The 21705-nt window shown below is 43.6% G+C and overlaps 1 protein-coding gene and 1 long non-coding RNA gene across 4 annotated transcripts in view; both read right to left on the bottom strand.

The window, feature by feature from the left end:
* Positions 1–2418: 2418 nt before the first annotated feature.
* Positions 2419–8333, bottom strand: LOC119373455 (uncharacterized). The gene is made up of 6 exons (XR_005179868.2): positions 8161–8333; positions 6478–6549; positions 6122–6258; positions 5997–6064; positions 3566–3646; positions 2419–2845 (listed from the first exon to the last, which is right to left on the bottom strand). It is a non-coding gene; the product is annotated as an uncharacterized LOC119373455 (long non-coding RNA).
* Positions 8334–13092: 4759 nt separating this feature from the next.
* LOC119374675 (uncharacterized) overlaps positions 13093–21705 on the bottom strand; it is an 83334-nt gene continuing 74721 nt past the window's right edge. For all 3 annotated transcript variants that reach the window (XM_037644847.2, XM_049420497.1, XM_037644846.2), the window contains exon 7: positions 13093–17190. In XM_037644847.2, the coding sequence (XP_037500775.1) occupies positions 16988–17190 (203 nt within the window). In that variant the 3' untranslated portion in view covers positions 13093–16987. The remainder of the gene's footprint in view (positions 17191–21705) is intronic.

A 21705-nucleotide genomic window follows, 5' to 3' on the forward strand; every position in this document is an offset into this window, starting at 1 on the left:
TCTAATAGCGTTTCTTTACGAAACAGTCTTATGCTCTGGCGTAGCTCCGTAGTAGAACACATGCTTGTGACACGGAAGGCCTGGCTTCGGTTCTCACTCGAACCGCGGATATTTTTATTATTTATTTATTTGCATGTGCCCCAAATTTTCGCGCTCAACAAAGCCAATTTTTCGCTCAGAATCAACGACGCTGCCGCCGACAAGCGGATTTCTGCGGAACGCACTCTTTAATGCTATCGTGTCAATATTCTGCCTACTCAGACGCTATTTATTTGGAAATGTAAACAATGCAGACGATCACGGCAACATGGACGGTTGAAGTTGTGGACATTTGCTGAACAGGAAACGTCGCCGGATCCAATCTGTTGACGAGTGGACTTCTTTCCGTCATGGCAGCAAGTTGCTTCCTTAGGAGCGTCTTTAAGCACGCTTTCCTGACTCTCGTCCAGCATCGACATCACAGGAATAGAAGGGGAGCATGTTCACAAAGAACCTAAAGGAAAAACGCGGGATGAGGGTTCTATTGAGATAGAGCAGTTGGCGTGCCAAATGGGCTTTTGGTATAGTATAGTGATCAACTTACGCAAAAAAATAGACAATCGCACACATAGGCGGAAATCCGCGAAAACGAAGCTTTTAGTGGAGTGCGAAACGTAACAAAACTATTCAAGCTGAACAGTTTACATACATCTTCAAGTAAGTGTACTGTAATGAAGAAAACTCAACAGCATGGAACGCATAGCTGATGCATTACGGCGCCCGCGTAACACTAAGCAAACATCGACATACTTGAAACAACAGCGCACTTATCTGTCCTTTGCGCGGCATGTCATTCCAACTACTCACGAGGTAGTTATTTACGTTACATATCGCCATTATTGTCACTGCTTTTAATTGCAGAATATTTCTGAACTAGCAGCATTTCAAATTGTTCCACGGGCGTTGTGGAACAACTGCTTCGCAGAGAACGTGAATGTCGCGTTTTCTAATGTGTTTTGCTGTGCTTGACGTAGTTGTTCATTTTGCAGAACTGTGCACAGGCAAGCGCCTCAAGAAATACCAAGCGTAACGAGATACCTTAAACGTATTATTCACCCTAACCAACACGTGGTCACTCGCACTCGTATTCCTTGACATGGGCGATGATCGCGAAGGGTGACAGCTGAGTAGACGCTTGCCGTAGACATTTCCCATGGAAGTCGGTAATCACCGGTTTTCCCCTTTTCGAATGTTGACGTGGATATCTCTGGTGAAACAAACCATGTTTTTTTTTTCCTTCTTCCCAAATGTCGTAGCCAAGAATTGCAGCCCCTAGTGCATTAGTGAATGAAGTGCAGGGCCGCAGGTCCAGGAGGTCTTTCTAGTAATTTTACTTTGAGCCGGAAAGTGTAATGATTGCCCATCATGTCTACGCCCCCCCCCCTCCTCTCTTGTCTCGCGCAACGCACGCTTTGCACCACAGTGAGCGAGGTTCAGCCGTGCCTCGCAGTTTTCTGGCATCGACAGCTACTCCTAACGTAGAGGGTTGTGGAGACCACAGATCAAATATCTTGGCGAGCATATTGTGCATTTTTTTTCTTTTCGCTGCCGACTTTCTGTTTCGTTTACCTGAACCGCCCATGCCGCGTAGTTGTCGTTTGAGGACAGAGCAACGCTTATTCTCGGAAACCAATAGGGAGCGCGCTGAAATTTTGTTGGATTGAGATGAAATATTTCTTGCCCCCCAGACTACAGCAGGCCACGGAAAGCAGTTGTTAGAAGCAGAGAAAGCTGCGACTTAAAAGAGAGAAAGGAAAAGGAAAGCGAATACTTAGGGCGCACACCAGCTTGGGCCATGTTAATAGGAGAGCGGTCGAAAGCAATGCGCTAAAGCTTCATTAGGTGGTGTTGAAGAAAATTTGAAAAACAGACCCCCAATCAGCAAATTATCTTCGGGAAACAGATGAACTGAGAGCTGTCAATACACTAGTGTCTAATATTACTGGAGTCTCGCTGTGACTGCCTTGTAGCAGCACCGTTTAAAATGCCTCGCAGGTAATGCAAATCATGCTATCCGGCAAGTATACACACTTATTAAACTGACTTGGTGCATGGTATGTATGCGCACTTACTTTGCTCTCACAAACTTTTGGATATACCTAGTGCAGCTAGGGAGCATATGCAATTTTAAGTACTAAATTTCCTCAGAGCGTACTTGTAGGATATCTTCATTTCGCTTCGCCTTCATGTACATCATCTTGGTTGGTGCCTAAGGCAATCCGTTCTTCAATATTGAGTCACACGTAATCTTTTCCATAATCTCAAATATCTATCCATAATTTGTGAAATGCGAGATGGCTTGTGGCTTAAAACTACCATACAGTATCTGTAAGTTCTGTAGATATCAAGAATTCTGGCTTTAACTAGACCATGCAATAACGAAAGTCTACTTTTATTGATGCCTTTGGGTGAGAATGCCGGAATACACTGGCGCGTCAACTAAGAGCAATAACGGCCATGCTTAACAAATGTATGGCGCAATGTTCTCTTTCGTCCAGTTTTGATCTAGACAAGTGATAAAATGAATAAGTTGAATCTCTGCACATATTTCGATGATCCTCCACCAGTTTGTCTAGATGTCAGACGATGTTAAAAAAACGTCATCGAAGGGGCTGCATTTTCTTCTTCGCATTTCCTACGACCGTTAACGCTGGTTTCGTTTTGTTCCGAAGTATATCCTGGCACTTGACTGTATAAACGTTTTGTGATCCGCTAGCAACTCTCCAAAATTTTCTTTTGCAGCCTCGGGTAGGGCCCTTGGTAACCGAAGAGTTGCGAACTCGAAGGTCAAATGTGGTGTCCTGACCTATGTAATGAAACAAAAAAACATATTTTAAATATTCCTACACAGCGCAAAGCCAGCAAGGTTTGTATTTGATATCTTCATACCATTCTGAATAATATAGCATGGATATAGCACAGTTTAGGCTGCCTCCTGCCTAATGAGAATAGTTTCAGCGTTCTCGAGTTGAAAGAAATTTGGTTCGACGACATATAGGCAATACTCACAGAGCAGCATTGCAAAACTATCAGAAAGAAAAACATAGCCTCAAGGCTAGTATAGTCATGTCGCTTTTCAATATTGCATCTTTATCAGGAGGAATCCTTTTACATAACTTGTAAATTTCACTTATTAGCAAAGCGGTATTTAATTTTGGTTTAGAAAGTATATATAAGCAAGCAACAACTTAGCTTCTTTTTTTAGTTTTTTAGTTTATTTATTCCGGACATAGTTACATAACATGAAATATGTCCACGAGGCAAGGTAAAAGGAGACTCATGTCTCCTGACAAGGCCATCACCGAGGACTTACACGTCGCAACTTGATATAAAAAAACAAATTTGAAGCAGGACATTTCCTTATTCTTTGTATCGAATATTCAATTAAAAAATCTGTGTACCTACAACTTTTCCTATTGCTTCGTTAATCAGAATGACGTGGTCCTTCAAAGCAGTTTATGAACAGGCGATAAAAACGAACCTTTTAAGGTTCAAAATGCGGCAATAGGGGCTAGTTGATACGTACCTTTCAAGGTGCTTGTAACTTTAACCACTGCACATCTCAACTTCTTACTCATATACAAGATGTCTTCAGTCTAATTATATTCTGTACCATTAGAAAAGGAATTCAATTAACCGTGCGGATCTGAACACTAGTGTCCACCAGCACCTCGTTACCATAACAAATATCCATGCATTCTTTCCCGAATTCAGAAAAAAACATCGGCAAGCTAACTCTTTTTGCGCCTCAAGGCACAAAAGTGAGTGCCGGTAAAAATGTGCGTATTAGTCATTGGTTATGTAACTGGAGTCAATAAGCATAATCCTAATTTTACTGGAGAGATAATCGTGTAGAAAGAAATATATACAGTAGGTAGAAAAATACCTTACGTTAACTTATATACGCCTGAACGTCGACCTAAAGGTGGCCCAAAGGTGAATGAAAGAAATGGAAACAAAGAGACATAGGCAGAGAAAAGAATATATAGAAAGAACGCGGAAGACAGTTTAGAGAGAAATAAAGCAAAGAAAGACATAAAAGGATAAAGAGACAGCAAAAAACACAGATAGAAAGAAAAAGAGCAATATAGAAAGAAATCAATAGATAGAAAGAGGAAGAGAAAAATAGAGAGCAGGACAAAAAGTGAAAGAAAGAGAGAAATAAAGACAGAAAAAGCGGGAAACAGAAAGAAAGAGAAAGAAATAGATAGAGAGAGAAACAAATCAATAGAAGAAACTGATAGAAAAATAAGATAGAAGAACTAGACCGAAAGACAAAGAAAAAGAAGAAAGAAAAAATAAACAGAAACAGGGAAAGCCACCCAGCCGCGCCCTTCCTTCAGGCTTGGCACCAATTGTGCAAAGCTGTCATAATTTTTTCATTGAAATGAGATGCACGTTTGGTGCTCTAATACGCGTATCATACACAGCGTTCATTCTTGCGGGGACGAGCAGCGATTTGTCAAGGTTTGCTGAGTCTTATGAGTACATAAGTAATGTTTATTACATTGTTGTAAGAACGCTTGCCAGCAATCCAACCGCTAGTTAACCTTCGACAAGAACCAGTACTACAGTTTTAAAGACGATAGTCTTTCTTGGGCAACTTAAACGCAGAAGTTTTGGTCTGTCTTTCTGTTTGTCGGCACGTCTCTCGATTCAGCCACCCGGCCAATGTTGAACCACTTGCTTACCGCCCACCCATGTTGAACTCTACGGCTGTTCCTACTTCTGAACGTTGTCGATCAAAAAGGAAATATTACGCATATTTGAGGCGCAACATCATTAGCTAAGTATTAGGTGGTGTGTTTCTTTAATAGAAAATACATAGATACGCAATTTTAAAGACCCTAGTTTTTGAAGCTGCGCTGAAAATGCGACTGTGCTGAAACTTGTTTTCCTCCGTGCCCTCTGCACAAGCTCATGTTGTGTTTCGGTTTCGGTTCAGTATTGCATTGTACGAATGACAGGGGGCGCCGCTCTGGCATTCCTGTTTTACCCAGGTGACGTGTAAATGAGAAAGTTTGTGGAGAGTACTCGTTGAGTGCGGACGTTTCTTCTCCTTCGGGGCATCGCGCCAAACCGCGTGTTCGGGCTGGCCGGCGTCCCCGCCGTTCACGTTGGTCACCGCCGGTCTTCACCTGCCGCTGCGCCGGGACTTCCAGCCCGCAACACAGCACTCATGTTTCCCGACGTATTGCCAGATGGCGTCCGTATCTCACGCAGCGCCTCTTCTATCGTCTTTAGACGACATTTGCAGCGAAGCACGCAGATATGCGGCCATTTTTTTGTTAAGCAGCGGTCACTGCAACTACTCGTCTACCCCTTCTATTTACGATAGCGGGTGGTGGCTGGCTGGGGGTCGTTGCTCCCTTTTGTCAGCCCTTGTCTGCTCCACTGAAACATGCCAACTATAACAAAGTGAGTGCATTCCTTTTGTTTAGCCAATGAATGACCGGGTATGGAACCCGCGTCCGCGAGGACGCGTGCTGGCACCCGGCCAGTGCGGTCTAATTTAGATGGAGCGAAATGCAAGGAAAACCGGTGTGCCTAGATCCGGAATCCCACCACGACGATGTGCATCGTAAATATATCGTGATTTTGGCACATAAGACTCTAGCAATTATTATTCTTTTCTGACAAAATTTTGAGTGTTTCTTTTCATTGTTTTGTGGTACCACCTGTGCAGCGCATCTGCATACCAATGGCTGTGGTACACGGGTATGCGCGAGAAGTGACGAGAAGGGTTCAATAGCGTACGCTACAGGCATGACACGTTATTTATGTCGCGACCTGTCAATCATGTTCGCAATGCACTCATGCCCTGCTAGGCCAATATTGGTTTACATAAAGTCCAGGAGGAGACCACAAGAGGTACACACGTAGCCGGCTAGATAGACAGATAGATATAAACGGTCAAAGTGCCTTTGGTTCGCTAAGAAATGCTGCGCATTTAATACCTGAATGTTGAATAAGCATTTGGTACACATTCCTTGGTTGAAGAGTTCCCTGTAGGTAACCGGATATTCTGTGAATAAAAGAATTAACATCAATACATCGCAGTTTTCTGCAACACTTGTACTACTTTGTATTGTTTTTGTTATACGATCGCATCAAAAGAACTGATGTCTTGTTTATCTTGATCATTTGTTCCACTTCGCACTCATGGACAGGCCGCTCAGTTGTCTTATATGTCCATATTGGTTGGTCGGTCGAAAAGAACTGAAAGAGAGGCAAATGAGTAGTTATAAAAAGGGCTCCTCGTACTGAGAGCTCTTAAAATAACGTGTCATTTAACAACTTTTTGATTTCTGCCACTACAAACACGCATACGAAGTTAAAATGTTATAAAACACAAACGCATGTAAGGCTCTTAGTGCCACGAGGAAGCGCTTCAAAGGAGCAATATAGGCACAAGAAAGCATTTCGTAGGGTAATTACCTTTGCAAATCCGCCATATCTACGTCCATAACGATAATGGCGATGATGATAATGGTGAATAGTTCGGTAGGGCTGTAGAAAAGTTTGAATTAACAAAATAAGATAATTCTTACCATGTGTACATGCTTTATTCGAACTTTGAAGTTTTATTTGAGTAATAAAGCGCACAAAAATAGTTCATGCCGCCCACTGCTATTACTGTTTAGCTGCAATCATTCTCACATAAGTAATGCCGATATAGGTTTATTTAAAGGTCACAGTGATTGTACTCATTAACCAAAAAAATGGCGAAGCTTGCACGAAGTCGCGCAAGGCTTAAAACAGCAAAGCTGGACAATTATGAAGTCTAATCTGGTTCCTTGTAGGTTGTTGCTTGGCTTTAGCTATAGGTGATGCTAGGTTGCTTCTTAGCTTGTGGCTAGGCTTTAGCTAGGTGATGCTAGCATGATTCTATGTTCCTTCGAGTTTGTTTCGAAGTTTTAGCTAGGTGATGGTAGGTTGTTTCCAGGTAGTTGCTAGACTTTTAGCTAGGTGATGCAAGGTTTCTTCTAGGTAGCTGCCAGGCTCTTACCTATGTTGTTTTCTAGGTTGCCTCTAGGTCGTTGCTGGGCGGCAGCTAGTTATTGTTAGGTTGTTTCTAGGTTATTGACTGTTTTGTTAGACTTCAGAATCGTCCGGCGTCGCTGTTTGAAGGGTTGCGCGACTTAGTTGCAAGCTTTGCCATTTCTTTTTTTTTTCTATCACTGTTCTTTCTCTCTCTCTCTAGTGTTACGTTTTCTTTCTATATCTTTCACTCTCTCTCTTTCACGCGTTTAATGTGTTCTTCTTCACCGAACAGCGTGTTCGTCTAACGCTCCCACTTGCTGTACTCCTTAGTGTAGCTTGCCCAATTCCTGTGTCGCATACCCACGTGAGGAAATCTTCTCAATGGAGCGCAAGTTACCGATGGCTTAAACACTATGACAGCAAAGAGAATGAACATAGCGCGTGCCTGCTCATGATGATGATAGTCTTTTGTACACACTATAGACAACAAGGTTTTTACGGTCGGTTTAAACAGCTTCGCTGTGAAAAGTTCGGTTGAAATAAGCGGGTTGGCGAAAATACAGAACAGTCTCGAGAGAGCGAGTGTACGTCGTTTGTATTTTACCAATGTTGCCTATTCTCACGTTCAGTGGCGGGATTTAATAATGCCAAATTTTGGAGAAATGGGCGCTTACTTTCCGTGAAGGTTATTGCTTAATCACGGTATTTGTCATAGGACCCATCGTTATAATAAGAACGCGTAGCGTTTCTCTTGATACCGCTCAGCCATGGAAACCGGGTGATCAACCATGTCCATTGCGAATGCCCAACTCTCGCTCGCTTAGTGTTTACGAAACGTAGGCGAAAATTGCTAGACTCCATCACGTGACGGTTGGAGTCAGACGTTGCACAACCTCCCGTAAAGAACGTTCTGTTCAAACCGCCAACATAAAGGTAACCAAACGAGCTAGTTACTATGCATATACTAAGGGGTCTAGATTATTTACTATTCACTATCGGAATATGTTAACGTGAACGGCATGAAACAAATTTTGATCAAATACGAACACTACGTTGCAAGAATTGAAAGACATGGTAATCGAGATGTTTTAAGCGGTTCACGATAACTTCAAGTAAATTTTAAGAACAAGTACGTACCATGATGAAAATAACAGGCGTTCTTCTGACGAATCGGAGTCTACATTCCAGTATGCTTACGCATGCGACCAATAGAGAAACGCCAAGAATCGTTCCCTTTGCCATGCTCAGAGGCAGTTTAAGGAGGTAATGATAGCCGCAACGCTGCCCCAACACCAACGCGAAGAAAACACATTGTTACGCATGAGAATTCAGCGCGAGTGCTGAAGGAGAGTCACATATTCTCAACAGGTGCGGTGCGCAAGGACACTTCGCTGTTGTATATTGTGACATAGCATAAGAAAAATGAAAATGTGCTTGATAACGTAAGATTTCTTACGACAATGGCATGGCTGAAAAAAAAAAGAATAAAGCATAAATTTGCTTTCATAGCATGGTGTCTACCGCTCGGAAAATGTTCTCTGAGTGTGACAAAAATGAGAAGATCGTTCGTCACATCGGCAGCAACAAGCATATTTTGACCCCATAAAAAAGAAATTACATTTTTGATTTGATGTTGAAAATCGTGAAAGAATAACCGCTAGCGTCACCCAACACCGATGTGGTCAATCTACTGGTGGGACAAGAAATCCTCGCAGGCAGACTCATTTGCTTAAAAACAAACATGTTTAACTTGAAATTGTATTTTGCGCACTTGAGGCAGCTTTCGGTTGCGTCAGATAGTAATTTTTTGCTTTCTTTTTCTCACGCATTCAAAAAGGCACCGGGTGGCCTTTTCAATTTCGTCTGCTTCAACTCATGCGCTATGCCATGTGGCTCTCCGCGCTGGTCGTAATGTGCTGCTGTATTGTTGTTAGCATGTCTCACATGTGCTGCGCTGTGAAGGCGTGCATTTATCGTTTCTTTTTGACGAATCAACACAGCTTGGATTGCGTCACCAGTGCTAAAATGAACGCATAAAATACGATTACAGAAAATCAAGTGTTCTGTAATCGTATAATAAGGCTTCATATAACCGCTACCGCGCTGAAAACGACTGTTACATTCATTACATTAGTGTTAAGCGAAAATGAAGTAATCCTACAGAAATCACGTGGGCTTTCGGTTTTAATTTTTACCGGCACTACACTCGTCATCGCGTCCACTAACCAGTGTTGTGGGCCAATGGAAGAAGACCGAACGCAGATCGAAACATTGTTTTAAAAATTTCAACTGACTTTCCAGAGAAACCGCGACAAGGTTGGACACTTCAGACGGTACGCTTTCTCTTGCGTTACAAAATAGACAAGCGATGAAGGACGGCATACAGCCCCTTTAAAGTGATGTATCATGACATTCAATGTCTAATTTTATTTCCTTGCGCTTATCTACACTGAAAGTGAAGTTGATCTTCGATGAGCTATTTAGATTCGTATTCAAGTACCAGACTAGTCAAAAGTACTATAAAAAAGCAATGCACGTTTTCGTATCGCAACACACTGATGCAAAGAGCTAGAGAGACATGCCTGTACGTGCAATCACAGACTTTTCTGTTGTTTCTAAGTTTTAAAGGCACATTTAACTCTTCTTAGCTTACTATTTTTGATGGTTTTTCACGGTTCTGGTGGCGAAGGTTACAGACTACTTCAGTCTGTCTCAACGAAACAAGAGCGCCGCAATTCCCGCAAATGTACATGTCCAGAGAAGCTTGACGCTCGCTTCGTCATTAAAAGTATCTGTTTTCAGGGCTTGATTTAATATATGCAGTGATAAGCGGCACCTACCTCCGTTGCAAGCCAGATAATTCTTCAAATGCAGTGGAGGCAAGAACAACATATTTACATCGTAACGAAGTGAACTGTCACGGTTTCACTTGGTTTCGCTTGTGTCCCTTGGATGATTTCGGTGATTACATATGCGTGAGTCGCAGCTTTTGCGCTAATGTTCGCTATAATGCGGTGTAGATTGCGTCGGCGGGGCGAACTTGATGTGATGCCACATACTCGTCAAGAGATCTGACTGATCTCACAGTTCCTATGTGGGCCAATGTTTACTGTCGTTCATGCATTTTTACCATGCATGAGAGAAAAGGGAGAAAACAGTATTCGCACGGTACAACTGGCGTCTATCTTACTGTGTCGGGTAACTTAACAGTTAATGTTGGCAATACTCTCGTTCGAAGTTTACACGTGTGCTTGAATCCTAATTTTCTGCTTAATTTTCTAGCGCAAGGGACTACATTCTAGAACGTCCCGGTGTACGGGGATGTAGATATATAGAAAACTGCTTGACTGCTTAGCAAAAAAGCAAATGATATGCACTCGAAAAATAAGTCATCATGCTAGTTCAATAATGCGTGCCATTCGACAAGTCTTTATTCCCACAACTCATTTGGAGAAGCGCCGGCGGGGACAGTCGGCATGTTCAAGTGAGTGCGCGGATGCGTTTGCTAAAAGTTCAGAACATTGATGCCCATCGCTCCTAGTGCTAATAGAATATGTAAAAAGAAACGGTTTAATTCGACTAGCCGATGCCACAGTTGTACCGCCCAGTCTGCCTCAACGGGAGCATGCGAACAACGTGAACAACAAGAATGGACAGTAATCCATCCAGTGTGCCAAATGGGACTGCTCTCTTCTACTTCAACAATGACAGGTTGTGATCAGCTTTAGAGAAAAACGAGCTCGAGAAATTATTTACATGTTCAGAATGATGAAGAAATACTGAAGGTACGTTAAGCCCATTCGATTGTCCTATCTGACTAGGAGTACAGCTGTCTCGAACAAGAATCATGAGGTACGCAATGGTATTTAGGTTCAGGCCTATGCACTTTACCGACAACCACCCCTTTTGAATTTTCGTTCCTTCTTTTCCGGTATTTATATTTGTGCACACAAATAAATGTATTGCCCTTCGGTGTGTTCTTTGCGTGTTCGTATTTCAAGTATCGCTGTTTTCTTCAAGATCACTACCACAGAACCATGATGATGTCATATCACGAATAGCAACAATGTTTATGTGCTGGGACATATACAAAACGTGAGCCTTCACTGTACCCTCAACAAAAATTAAGTCCTTATTGACTACGCATGAATGAACACATCGAGGCAAAAAGAATTGACATTCGGGGAAGTTGGAATTGGTTGTGTATGTTTGATACATTTTTGAGCAGTTATGCATATTTGATGCATTGGACAAAGAAAGTTCTAGAAACAGGAGTTGTTAGCACAGACTGCTTTACTTCAACAAGATATATTTTTCCACAATCAGAGCGAAATGAAAAAAAAGGGCAGTGAATTGACGTGACGGTCTTCAACGCAGTGAAACATTTTTTTTGCAACAAGCTTCTTGCATCAAAGGCAGGCTGTCTCTGAAGGCTAACTATGTGTCATATACTGTTGCATCGGCATACCTGTATAAATGAATGGGGCATACCAGAATGAAGCCTCAATTAAGTGGTCGTACTGCCACGGCATACATAGATTTATAACTGTATACACAAGTGGCAGGTGTTGCGTGGACGTTATCAAAGCTTTCCAAAAATAATTTCTGAAGAAACTTAAGAAAATCAGCGCGTACGGCGACTTGTGCGTGCCGTCATCCAAATTATTTTTTTCTTGTGCCTTCTTCGACGTTTCATTGTCATGAGTATTCATTATCACTGTCACTATTACTCAAGTAGCGTCACACTCGATGCTTACCGGTCTCCTCAGCAAGCGATTTCCGGCTGCGTCTTTCTTTAATTTTGTCTATTTATTGTTTGGGGCTAAGGCGATCATGCGCATATGCCATGCCTTCTTTTTTAACATAATTGCCACCACTCCCTTTGCATTCCCGTGAACTTGATACTATATCTAGAGTATGAAAACGTGCATACACCAAAGGTTATGACAGTAGGCTTCGCGACAGCTGTTAGAAGGAGAAGATGTCTACGTGGCGAAACACGTGGCATCGTGCAACGCGAAATCGAACGAATATCACATAAAGTTCGCTGGCGTAGTTCTCAAACAACGAAAGTAGATAAGGATCTGAAACGAGTTGGGAGTCGTCGTGAAGAACAGAGAAGTTATTGCAGCAAGTAGCAGCAAAGCGGGGTAAAAAGTTTTGAAATGCGAACTTTTTGGTTAATTCCGTGGCAAGTTTGGTGGATTTTGGACACGACCACTTACTATGCCTAAGAGAGTCAAAATGGGAGCCGACAAATGCAAACACGGAGTATGATAGGTTGAACGAACAGGAGAAAGTGCCTCAGACAGGCTGCTCCCCTTCCGCCCCTCCCCTCCCTTTTAGTCCCCAGCTCCCCTTATCTCTGAGGTGAGATGCCTGGGCGCGATTGCAACCTTTCTTGATATGTGACAAGGGGTACACTCTTCTGCTTTATAATTTTTTGCCGGGCAGCAATTACCAACAGCGACCCGCAACACCGCTGGACATGAGTCAACACTAACCCCTTAAAACAAACACGCCAAGGATGACAAGGCGCCTTTGACAAAAATAGGTCATCCTGTCGAAACGTCGGCCAGTCTGAGGTACTTTCTCCTGTTCGTTCAGCCTATGCCTTGCCTAAGAGAGGGCATTGGAAACACACAAAATGTCGTCTGTAACGCGAAAGGCATAAGCACTTTTCGACAAGAATTGATACGGCTGCCTAGAAAAAAAATAAGGTAGGCATGGGCCGACTTGAATTTGGCATTGCATCGACTTAATTTCGGGGTCGATGTGAAGGTGGGCAGCATATGGGCCAGCTTGCGGAAGAAAGGAGCCATCCAACCGACCAGCGTGCGCCTCTGTGAGCGCTTTCTGGTACTCACCGATCATCGCAGGCCCATGCTGAAGCAAAAATTACCCTCGCGGAAGTGGTGGTTGCACGCGCGTGTTTTAGCCGATGGCTCGTGTTTACTTGTGGAGCACCGCAAAGAGACAAGCGACGAAACGAGAGGACAACCGCTCTACTTGCAACTAGTTTATTGTGAAAATGCATGTCTAATATACATACATAATAGAGCACCACGTGTAACAATGACATTCAAGTTATAACAGTTTCCAGCGATCTTCTAAAAAAGACAATTCACATTCGCTCAGAAGAATCGATGCTTGCCTCGTACAAACATATTTTCTTTTAGTGATGTGGAAAGCCTCGATCACGTCCCTGGTCAGCTGATCCTTGTGATTGGAAAGTATCTCAGTTTCAGGGAAAAGCGACGTGCAGTGCATTCCAAGCAATGTCGTTTAATGTGTGAATGAACATTGTTTTGTAGTGATCACTTGCGCTCTTAAAGTCGTGTGTTAACGCACCGGCCAGTTTGGCCGATGTATATATTTCCACATGACAGAGGCAAACAACACACAACTGCGGTTTTAAACTGTACAAACGGAGAGGCATGCTTAGTGATGCACTCGAACCGATCATTTTTGGCCGACAGTTTACAATCCAGCCATGCACATACTTACCCGAGTTTGTTTGGTACGGAAAACACAACATTCAAGCCGTACCTTCTGCCAACATTCTTTAGATTAGGCGCCATTCTGCGCGAATAAGGTATTGCGACGCATTTATTTCTTCGAAGTCTTTATATTTTAAAGCCCTTGCGCATATCTCAAACAAACTTCTGCGCTGATATGCGCAGAACATGCTCCTCGTAACCTGCACTTATCAGTCTAACAACATGTTTGTTGAAACTTTCACTCATGTTTTCGGGACACGACTTGGCCAGTCCCGCGCGCAGGCAAGAGTAGGCTATGCCGTTTTTATGGTCTTTGAGTGGCCGGAGGAGTAGTTAAGCAGGGGCTTTTTTGAACGCGGACTTTATGACCAGCAAACATGGTCTGGCTTACGTCGTAATGTCAAATCTAAAAACTGCAGTTCAGCATCTCTTGGCAGTTCACAAGTACATTGTAGCCCTCTGCTACATTCCTTGAACAATTTTAAGATATCTACTACAGCTCTGTCAAGCGCACTGTGTTGAACAAAGACAAAGTAAACATCCACATATCGGAAGATGTTCTTGGCAAGGTTATTTAGGTTAGATGCAATTTTTTTGTTCATCCACCCCAAGACAATTGGGCTAAGGATCGGAGCCACCTGTGATCCTATGCATATGCCATACCTTTGTATGTACAATTCTTCATTGCATACGACAAAAGTGGACTGTAAGTAAAATGATAGTATTTCAAGGAACCTTCGTACTGATACGCCACATTTGCTGGCAAATTCCAATTCATCATTATCATCTTTAATACGCTCTTACAATTGTCATTAAGGGCCACGTGGAATGCTATAATACAAATCTTGCCCAGCAGTGCTAACAAATTGCAATTTCCAGGGGTTGAACTTGTTAAGAAGGTAAAAAAAACTATTTGGGCATACAAAAATGATCCAAATCCTTCAAGGTTACAAGCTGATTTTGAAGAAATTTAGAAACGTTAATGTCCATCAATCTCTTTATGACAGAATAGGCCTAAACGGAGCACCTGTGTTATGTGGTTTTGCTGCAAAAAAATACCTCAATGTGCAAGTTGTTAGAGCGTTTTACTGTTGACGCGAATTTTCAAGATTGTGGATCAACAGTCACGCGACAGCCTCATTCCTATTTTTGCTAGCATTTTTGTTCACACGGGCCAACTCCTTTTAACGGCAGGCATTGCCTTCTCCTGAACAATCCCTCAGGTGAAAAAAAATCACACCATCTCCCGCTAAAGGGTACCATGAGGCGATGAGAAGCAGTGTTTCGGCATGTAGAGCCCGCGTTTCAGAGGGGAGTGGTGAAGGGGGAAGTGGAGAGGGGAGCGGAGAGGGACAGAGGAGAGGGATTGCGCATGCGTAGTAGGGGTGGTCACGCCGCACACCACCACCACCGGATTGAACTCCGCTGTAAGATTCTTGACATCTAATAACAATGCAACCCTCTTTGAGGTATACAGCCGATGGGAATCGAAGCTTCACGCTACTTCTCACCCTGACGACACGTGTGAAGGCTGACACCGGGCTCTATTGCGTACGTCCTACACTAAGGCATCGAGTGCTGGCTTTCCATATCAAATGCATTCAAAAACACTGCATATCGCATTGCTTTCCATTATTCCCCAGGCACAGCCAAAGGTGAAAAACGTACACATTTAATCAAAATTACAGAGCACGCGACATTCTAAAATTTGGTTATCAGCGCGCGCCTGCGTTCCCGAACCAGCCGACGCACCGCAGCACCTGTCCTAGCACCTCAGATTTTCCAGTGGTGGGCGCCAATACTCGTGAGACTTCTGGAGGAGAGGACGACACAACTTCGGTTCAAGTTATGTATCTTATCTTCATATTCCGCGTTCGGTATAAGCGAAACGACCAGCGGCGGCGGGCCGCAATTATTGCGCGGTGGCGTCGGGGATGTCGTGATCATTCTTGCGTCTTCGGCGGCGGCGGTGGTGCTGGCGGCGCGGCGCGGCGACTCGCAGGTCTACTTAAAGACGCCAGCCGCGTAGAGTAGCGCGCACAAAACGCATAGGCTGGACTGCGCTATAAACTAGCTGAAAACTCAGATTCGAGAAAACTATGATAGACTGGGCTTCGCACTGTACTTTCCCGCGTGATCTCTAAGAAAAAGAACGGCTTCTCGTGTCTGTGAAAAATCAAGAAAATGCTGCAAGAGTTCGCACACCCAAAATGATTACTCTTACTACTTCCTATGTCTTGTCCTGAATTTGCATATAAAGTGCCGGAAGCTCTCAGTTTACAGCCCTTCAGCCTCATGTCCTGTTTCGACACACTTCGCCATCTTGGGAACTATTTCTAGGGATGCCCGAACAGCGAAGTTTAGAGCCTGAATCGAATACGAATTGAATAGCGATGGCACCGAATCAAACACGGATACGAACTGAATACTATTGAAATAGTTTTCAAATCGAAAGGAAACCATTTTTAAAGCAGCCCTAGAATGGGCAGATGGAACCATTTTTGAAAGAGCCGATGAATTCCAAAGCAGTTTATTCGAAAGAAATATTCACCAGCTTTAACACAGAAACAGTATGAATAATTTTAACCAGGAAAAAAGTACTACAATTATGTAAACTGCAACAAAATCGTATACAGCAGCAACTAGAGCCTTAGAAATATTTTGTAAGTGCACGTCGAAATACAGCTGTGACAAGAGTATTTCCGATGGCACTTTGTGAAGAGCTTTTGAATAGAACTTATAAATATTAAACAATATTCCTGAGCCAACATCTCCATGAAAGTCATGATGAAGATAGTGGAATGATGAACGCCTGCATCCTGTGATCAAACCGTTACCCCACTTTGTTCCAACGTTTCGTTACTCTCGGGATTTTTATCGATGCTTATTATTTGAAATATATTCGAAAAATATTGGGTATTTCTAGTATGCGCTGTTCGATTCGAGTACAGTAGCGAATAAAACGCGATTCGATTTCTTATTCAATTTTTTTTTCAAATATTTTCACACTCCTTATTATTTCTACTTCCGATGCATTATGTTTACGGGAGAAATAGACAGACCGAAACGTGGCTTGCGAGAAAACTTCTGCAAGAACAGAAAATTCATGACCAAAAAAGTTTCAAGTGAAGCCTCAGTGAGGTTTTGCCTGTAAAGAAACTTAAGGATTCCCGAGCTTTTTAGCAGATACCCTACTGTCGGTTTTGCAGAGAATAATGTAGACGAAATGATGAAAATTTGAAAATAGTAGTATGGAAATGTTGAATTATAACTGTTTCTCTCCACGTTACGTAGTCAAACGTTTTCCTTATATAAATTGAGCAAAGCGGCAATTCAAATTGATATGGTGAGACACTCATGTCACCATAGGTAAATTGCTTAGGTAAATATGTTTGGTAAGCTTATATAATGTTCACTGGCATCCAAAGGCTCTTCGCTACAGAAGGTCATGCAGCAACCGAAAACTAAAGATGGTCGTTTTTTGGTTTTCCCTTTCCTTCAATAATAAGTTTTTGTTCATTCTGTTTGCGCAGTATGTCCTGACAACGTGGCTGATATATGCGGGAAGAACTTGTTGCCAGCTTTGCAAATTTCCCGATACATCCCCGGCTAGGACCCCTGGCTAATGGACGAGTTCGAACTCTGAGGTCATAGACATATTCGAGACCTAGAAAGAAAAGAGAGCAGTATTTCAGCACATATTCGAAATTGAAAATGAAGAAGGTATTGGACTTCTCACTCGGTAATAAGAAAGCTTGCAACCCTTTTACGTGAAAGTATTGCATGGTGTTCCCATAATGTTTATATCAACAAAAGTTTATGTGCGGTATAAATATAAGCGCCACAACGGGACCATCATTTTCTGCTTCGCGCATTTGCACTGAATGGTGAATAGAATTCGCGTTTGGTCAATCTAGATATAATCGACCAGCCTCGTCCCACAGCAGTAGGCATTGCTGGCGATGCGTTGTCTTCGTGAACGGCAATCACTTTCATGACATTGAATATGCCTGCCTTGATGACTGCTGTGCAAATTGTTTTACAGCCTTTTACGGCGGAGCTGATCTTGACATTCAAGTGAAGCGTGCGTACCTTAAAGAATGTAGGAAAAATTTTGATGCTTCGCTTTCAACTACAGAAAAATTAAGCAGCTCTTGCCAGTAAATTTATTTCTTTAAAATATAAGCACTGAAGGCATCAAAGTTCAGAAAATATGATTAATATAGGGCACAATAAAGAAAAGAAAAGCCGCTTGTAGGCTTTTGTTATTGGTTCGGTTGCAAGACAGTTTCTCGCAATCAAACTTTTTGAGCTTAGCATTTGGAATCCTGTTTAGACACATGATTACCGTGTTGCGTCCCTGACAGATATGCCGGATATTTCACTTTTAAAGCTACTTTAATACCGGGTGAATATTTTAGAGCAACACTTATGTCAGTGGTTGGTATCTTGCAGTTATCGACGCGGTATCGCCTTCGTCTGCGCCTTATCCGCTATCTCCCACTGAAAATAACGAGTTTCTATATGATAGAACAAACATGACTGTGGACAACACGGATATCATCAACATCTGTAACTTCTGCGTTGCTCATGCTATGCTAGGAGCTAGAGTTTCTCTATCATATATGCGTCGCAGATGCTTATCTTTTAGAGGCTCAGCCAAATAAGTCGGAACGCATCGCCTCTGTAAGCAGACACAGTGTAAAATATAGGTTTCCTTCACACCTTATGTGCGTCGTGTTTACCATAACGTAATAACCACACCGTGTAAGTCAACTAACTGTTTAGTATCGCAAGTTCGCAGACTACGAATGGCAGACTACCCAGAAAATTTACTGTCTTCCATTGCGGGAAGCTTTTTAGAAGCGTTGAAAAACCCGAACAATATGGGTGGCTTATCCGAAATAAGTAATACATGTAAGTATGAAACTGCAATTTAAGCATGTTATGACTAGGTTGGTTGCAGATGATACTAGCCGCAATCTCAATATTTCTGTAGTGCATGCTCGCAGGGGCATACCCACACCCCCTGCCACGTACCACACCACACCATAATGTGCACTGGTGTATACGAACACTATTGCTTCTGCCAATGTGTCGCCTAAATATGGTAATTTACCTAGCGTATGCGACAAACATGCTACGCAGATCTGAAACCCTAATGAGCCGGAATGGAGCTTATTGAACTAAACATAGGTGCAAGTCTCGTCTAAGTAAACACAATCGGTGCGGCGTGACTATGTAGCGTGGCGCTATCTGTAGGAGGCGGCGCAAAACCCGCGCCGCGAGAGTCGCGGACTTTTGGCGTTCATAAGAGCATAGGCAACCCTGTCTCAGCTCTAAAAAGTGAAAACTGAGCGCATGGTCCCTTTTATTCTCCTTTCGAATGTCGCCAGTCGAAATGCCAATACAATTCAGAGTAACAAAGGTCACAGCTCTTATAATAGTGAAGACCTACATTGAGAAGAACTCGGAAGCAATAGTGTTTGTAAATAGCTTGGCCAGTAGCAAGCGTATGTAATGTCATCCTGTACAAAGGGTTGTATGCCCGAGAGTGAATTTTCTATCTTTTCACTCGTTGCCTGGATATTCTCATTTTGTTCGGGCATCATTTCACGCATATTCCCGTTTGTTTGCCAGGACTGCGGCGCTAGCTTTTTGCTTAACAACTTGAATGTCACTGACAACAGGAGCGAAGTGCATTTAATGCTTCAAACGTTACTGCCACAAAGAGAAGAGCATACACTAAAGAACCGCAATTATATTTTGCTTTCCCCGAGTGTCACATTGTTTAAAAAAGGTAGCACAAAAATTACACCATTTCCCGCTAAAGGGGACAATGAGGCGATGCGAAGCCGGAGCACTTGCACGATCGCATTCCGTTGGCGTTCGTTGGGCATGCTACCGACCTCGCGTCGTGGAACGCGAAGAGGGAGGCTACGCGCGTCTTGTGTTCCCTCTAGTCTGGCCGTTAATTCTCACAGGGCGAGCGGGGAACGCGGTCGACAGGCGTGCGAGAGGGGGGCAGCGTAGGAGAGGAGAGAGAGGAGGAGGGGACGCGCATGCTCTTGTGCTCATCGCGGCGTTGCGCAGGAGAGAATTTCGGCATGTCTAGCCCGCGTTTCAGAGGAAGAGTAAAAAGGGGGAGGGGTGAGGTGATGTGGACAGGGGGAAAGGGGAGAAGAGAGGGGAGAGGGTGAGTGGAGAGGGGATATGGGAGAGGGGAGGAGGACAGGGTGAATGGTGAGGGGGTGGAGAGGTGTGTGGAGAGGGTATGCGCATGCGCAGTAAGGGTGGTCACGCCGCACACCACCACCACCACCACCGGATTGAACTCCGCCATAAGATACTACGCATCTAAAAGCCAGGCATCAGTGGTGTTTTAGGAGCTGGCTTGCCAGGTTCTTAAGCTGGGGCAAAGTCCCGCGTCGTAAGCGTAACCTTAGTTCCAGAGGCGACCGCTACAGGCGCAGCTTGCGTGAAATAGAAAGTCTTCTTCTTCTTGTTCTTCGAGCGCCTTGATGATGATATTAACGCAGCTAAAACCACATGCAGCATTGCCAACTGTAGCATGCGCGCGCTCGCGCGAAAGTGAAGTCTTCTTCCTCCTGTTCTTCTAGCGCCTTCCTCTTGTTCTTCGAACGCAGGCAAAACCCGATTATCTCCGAGCCAGCTCCTCAATCATCATTCACTTCGTAGATATGGCGTGATTTTTTTATGCAAAAGACTTATCAAGTATGTAAAGAAAATGGAAAAGAGAAGACAGAGTTCCTCACGCGTATGACAAAAAACACGCAAAGAAATTTGTTCACTGCTGAATGGGCGTGCCTCTGCATTCGAAATCGCTCCTCACCGAGAAACTTGCATATCTCTGATGCGGATGGTGACAGCCTTAGACGCAATCTGTGTTTAGTTATGTTTTTTAGCATAATATTTACGTGTTTCGTGTTTTTCATCGCAGCTATCTTGTCAGTTTGTTCTCATTTTGGCTTTTTATCCTGTCCTTGGTACGTTTTCAAGGTCCTGTGTGTATATATACTACTATGCGCGCAATAAAATGTTGCTTGGAAGTACCTGTTTTGTCTGTTTCACTCTCTTTCTAGTCCAGTTCTTTGCGCTGTTACTCGTTTTCTTGCGTGGAAAACTAAACGCGGGGTTGTCTCTAGCGACACCTAGTATGTAGCTCGTACGTGATGGAGGAGGCAATGTAGCCAATGTGCAACCAATGCACCGACGGCGTGTTTCGCTCATTGCCGAAAAAATGGCCGCGGACGCGGGTTGACGACCCATCGAGTACTTCGGCTGCGCCATCTCAGATGTAGTGAGTGACATTTGTGTGTAGGCTCCATAGTATTAGAGGCAGCTTAGCACCCGCTGCTCCCTATCAATGGGGGTGGTGAATAATGCCTTCAGTAGTAGGTGGAGGAGCTCATCATGGCGTAGCTCGCTGGGTAGTAAGCAGTGGTGTGATGAAGGAGCGTGCCGAGCAGCCTCGCCATGACAGAAAAAAAGCGAGCTCCTTAGAGTCCGCCTCGGGAACTAGTTATGTTCTTGGGGCAGCCATTCTGCGAAACCCACACCGCCATAATAAATGCAATGCAACAAGAGGGAGACGCACACGTCCTCGTATTACCTCCTTTATTGTCTCTTGCGAGTTGCGGTAGGAAGATGTCCTAAAGCACACACGAACACGCCAACAAAAATTCGACAGATCCTACGCCTTGTGAGAATCAGTTTCATGCGAAGCAACGAGTGGGTAGATGTCTATGCTGCAATTTTTTTTTCTTTGATCCAAGCCTTGCGAGGCGGGAACGACGTGTTCTTGTAAGCGTAGTAGTTATGTGCACATCGTGGCTTTCTGTAATCAAAAGTCCGACGGAATCCCGTCTGGTCGGGGACAAACATGGTGCAATATAACAAAAAAACAGTGAAACTCTCGCGCGGGATTTACGCGCCTACGACGTCCAAGGGGCTCACATTACGGCACGCAAGCTCAGAGGCCGTCTCACAAATGTCAAGGATATGTTGAACAGAGACGACTTTCCCGGTGTAGCGTATAAAGTTCCTTGCGAAGACTGTGAACACATATATATTGGCGAAACAAGAAACTACAAAATAAGGCTTCGGGAACATTTCATTGACGTCATGAACAAGAAAGCCGCCAGATCCCACGCATTGTGGG

The sequence above is a fragment of the Rhipicephalus sanguineus genome, chromosome 11 (assembly GCF_013339695.2).
Source record: "Rhipicephalus sanguineus isolate Rsan-2018 chromosome 11, BIME_Rsan_1.4, whole genome shotgun sequence".
Classification (NCBI taxonomy): Eukaryota; Metazoa; Arthropoda; class Arachnida; order Ixodida; family Ixodidae; genus Rhipicephalus; species Rhipicephalus sanguineus.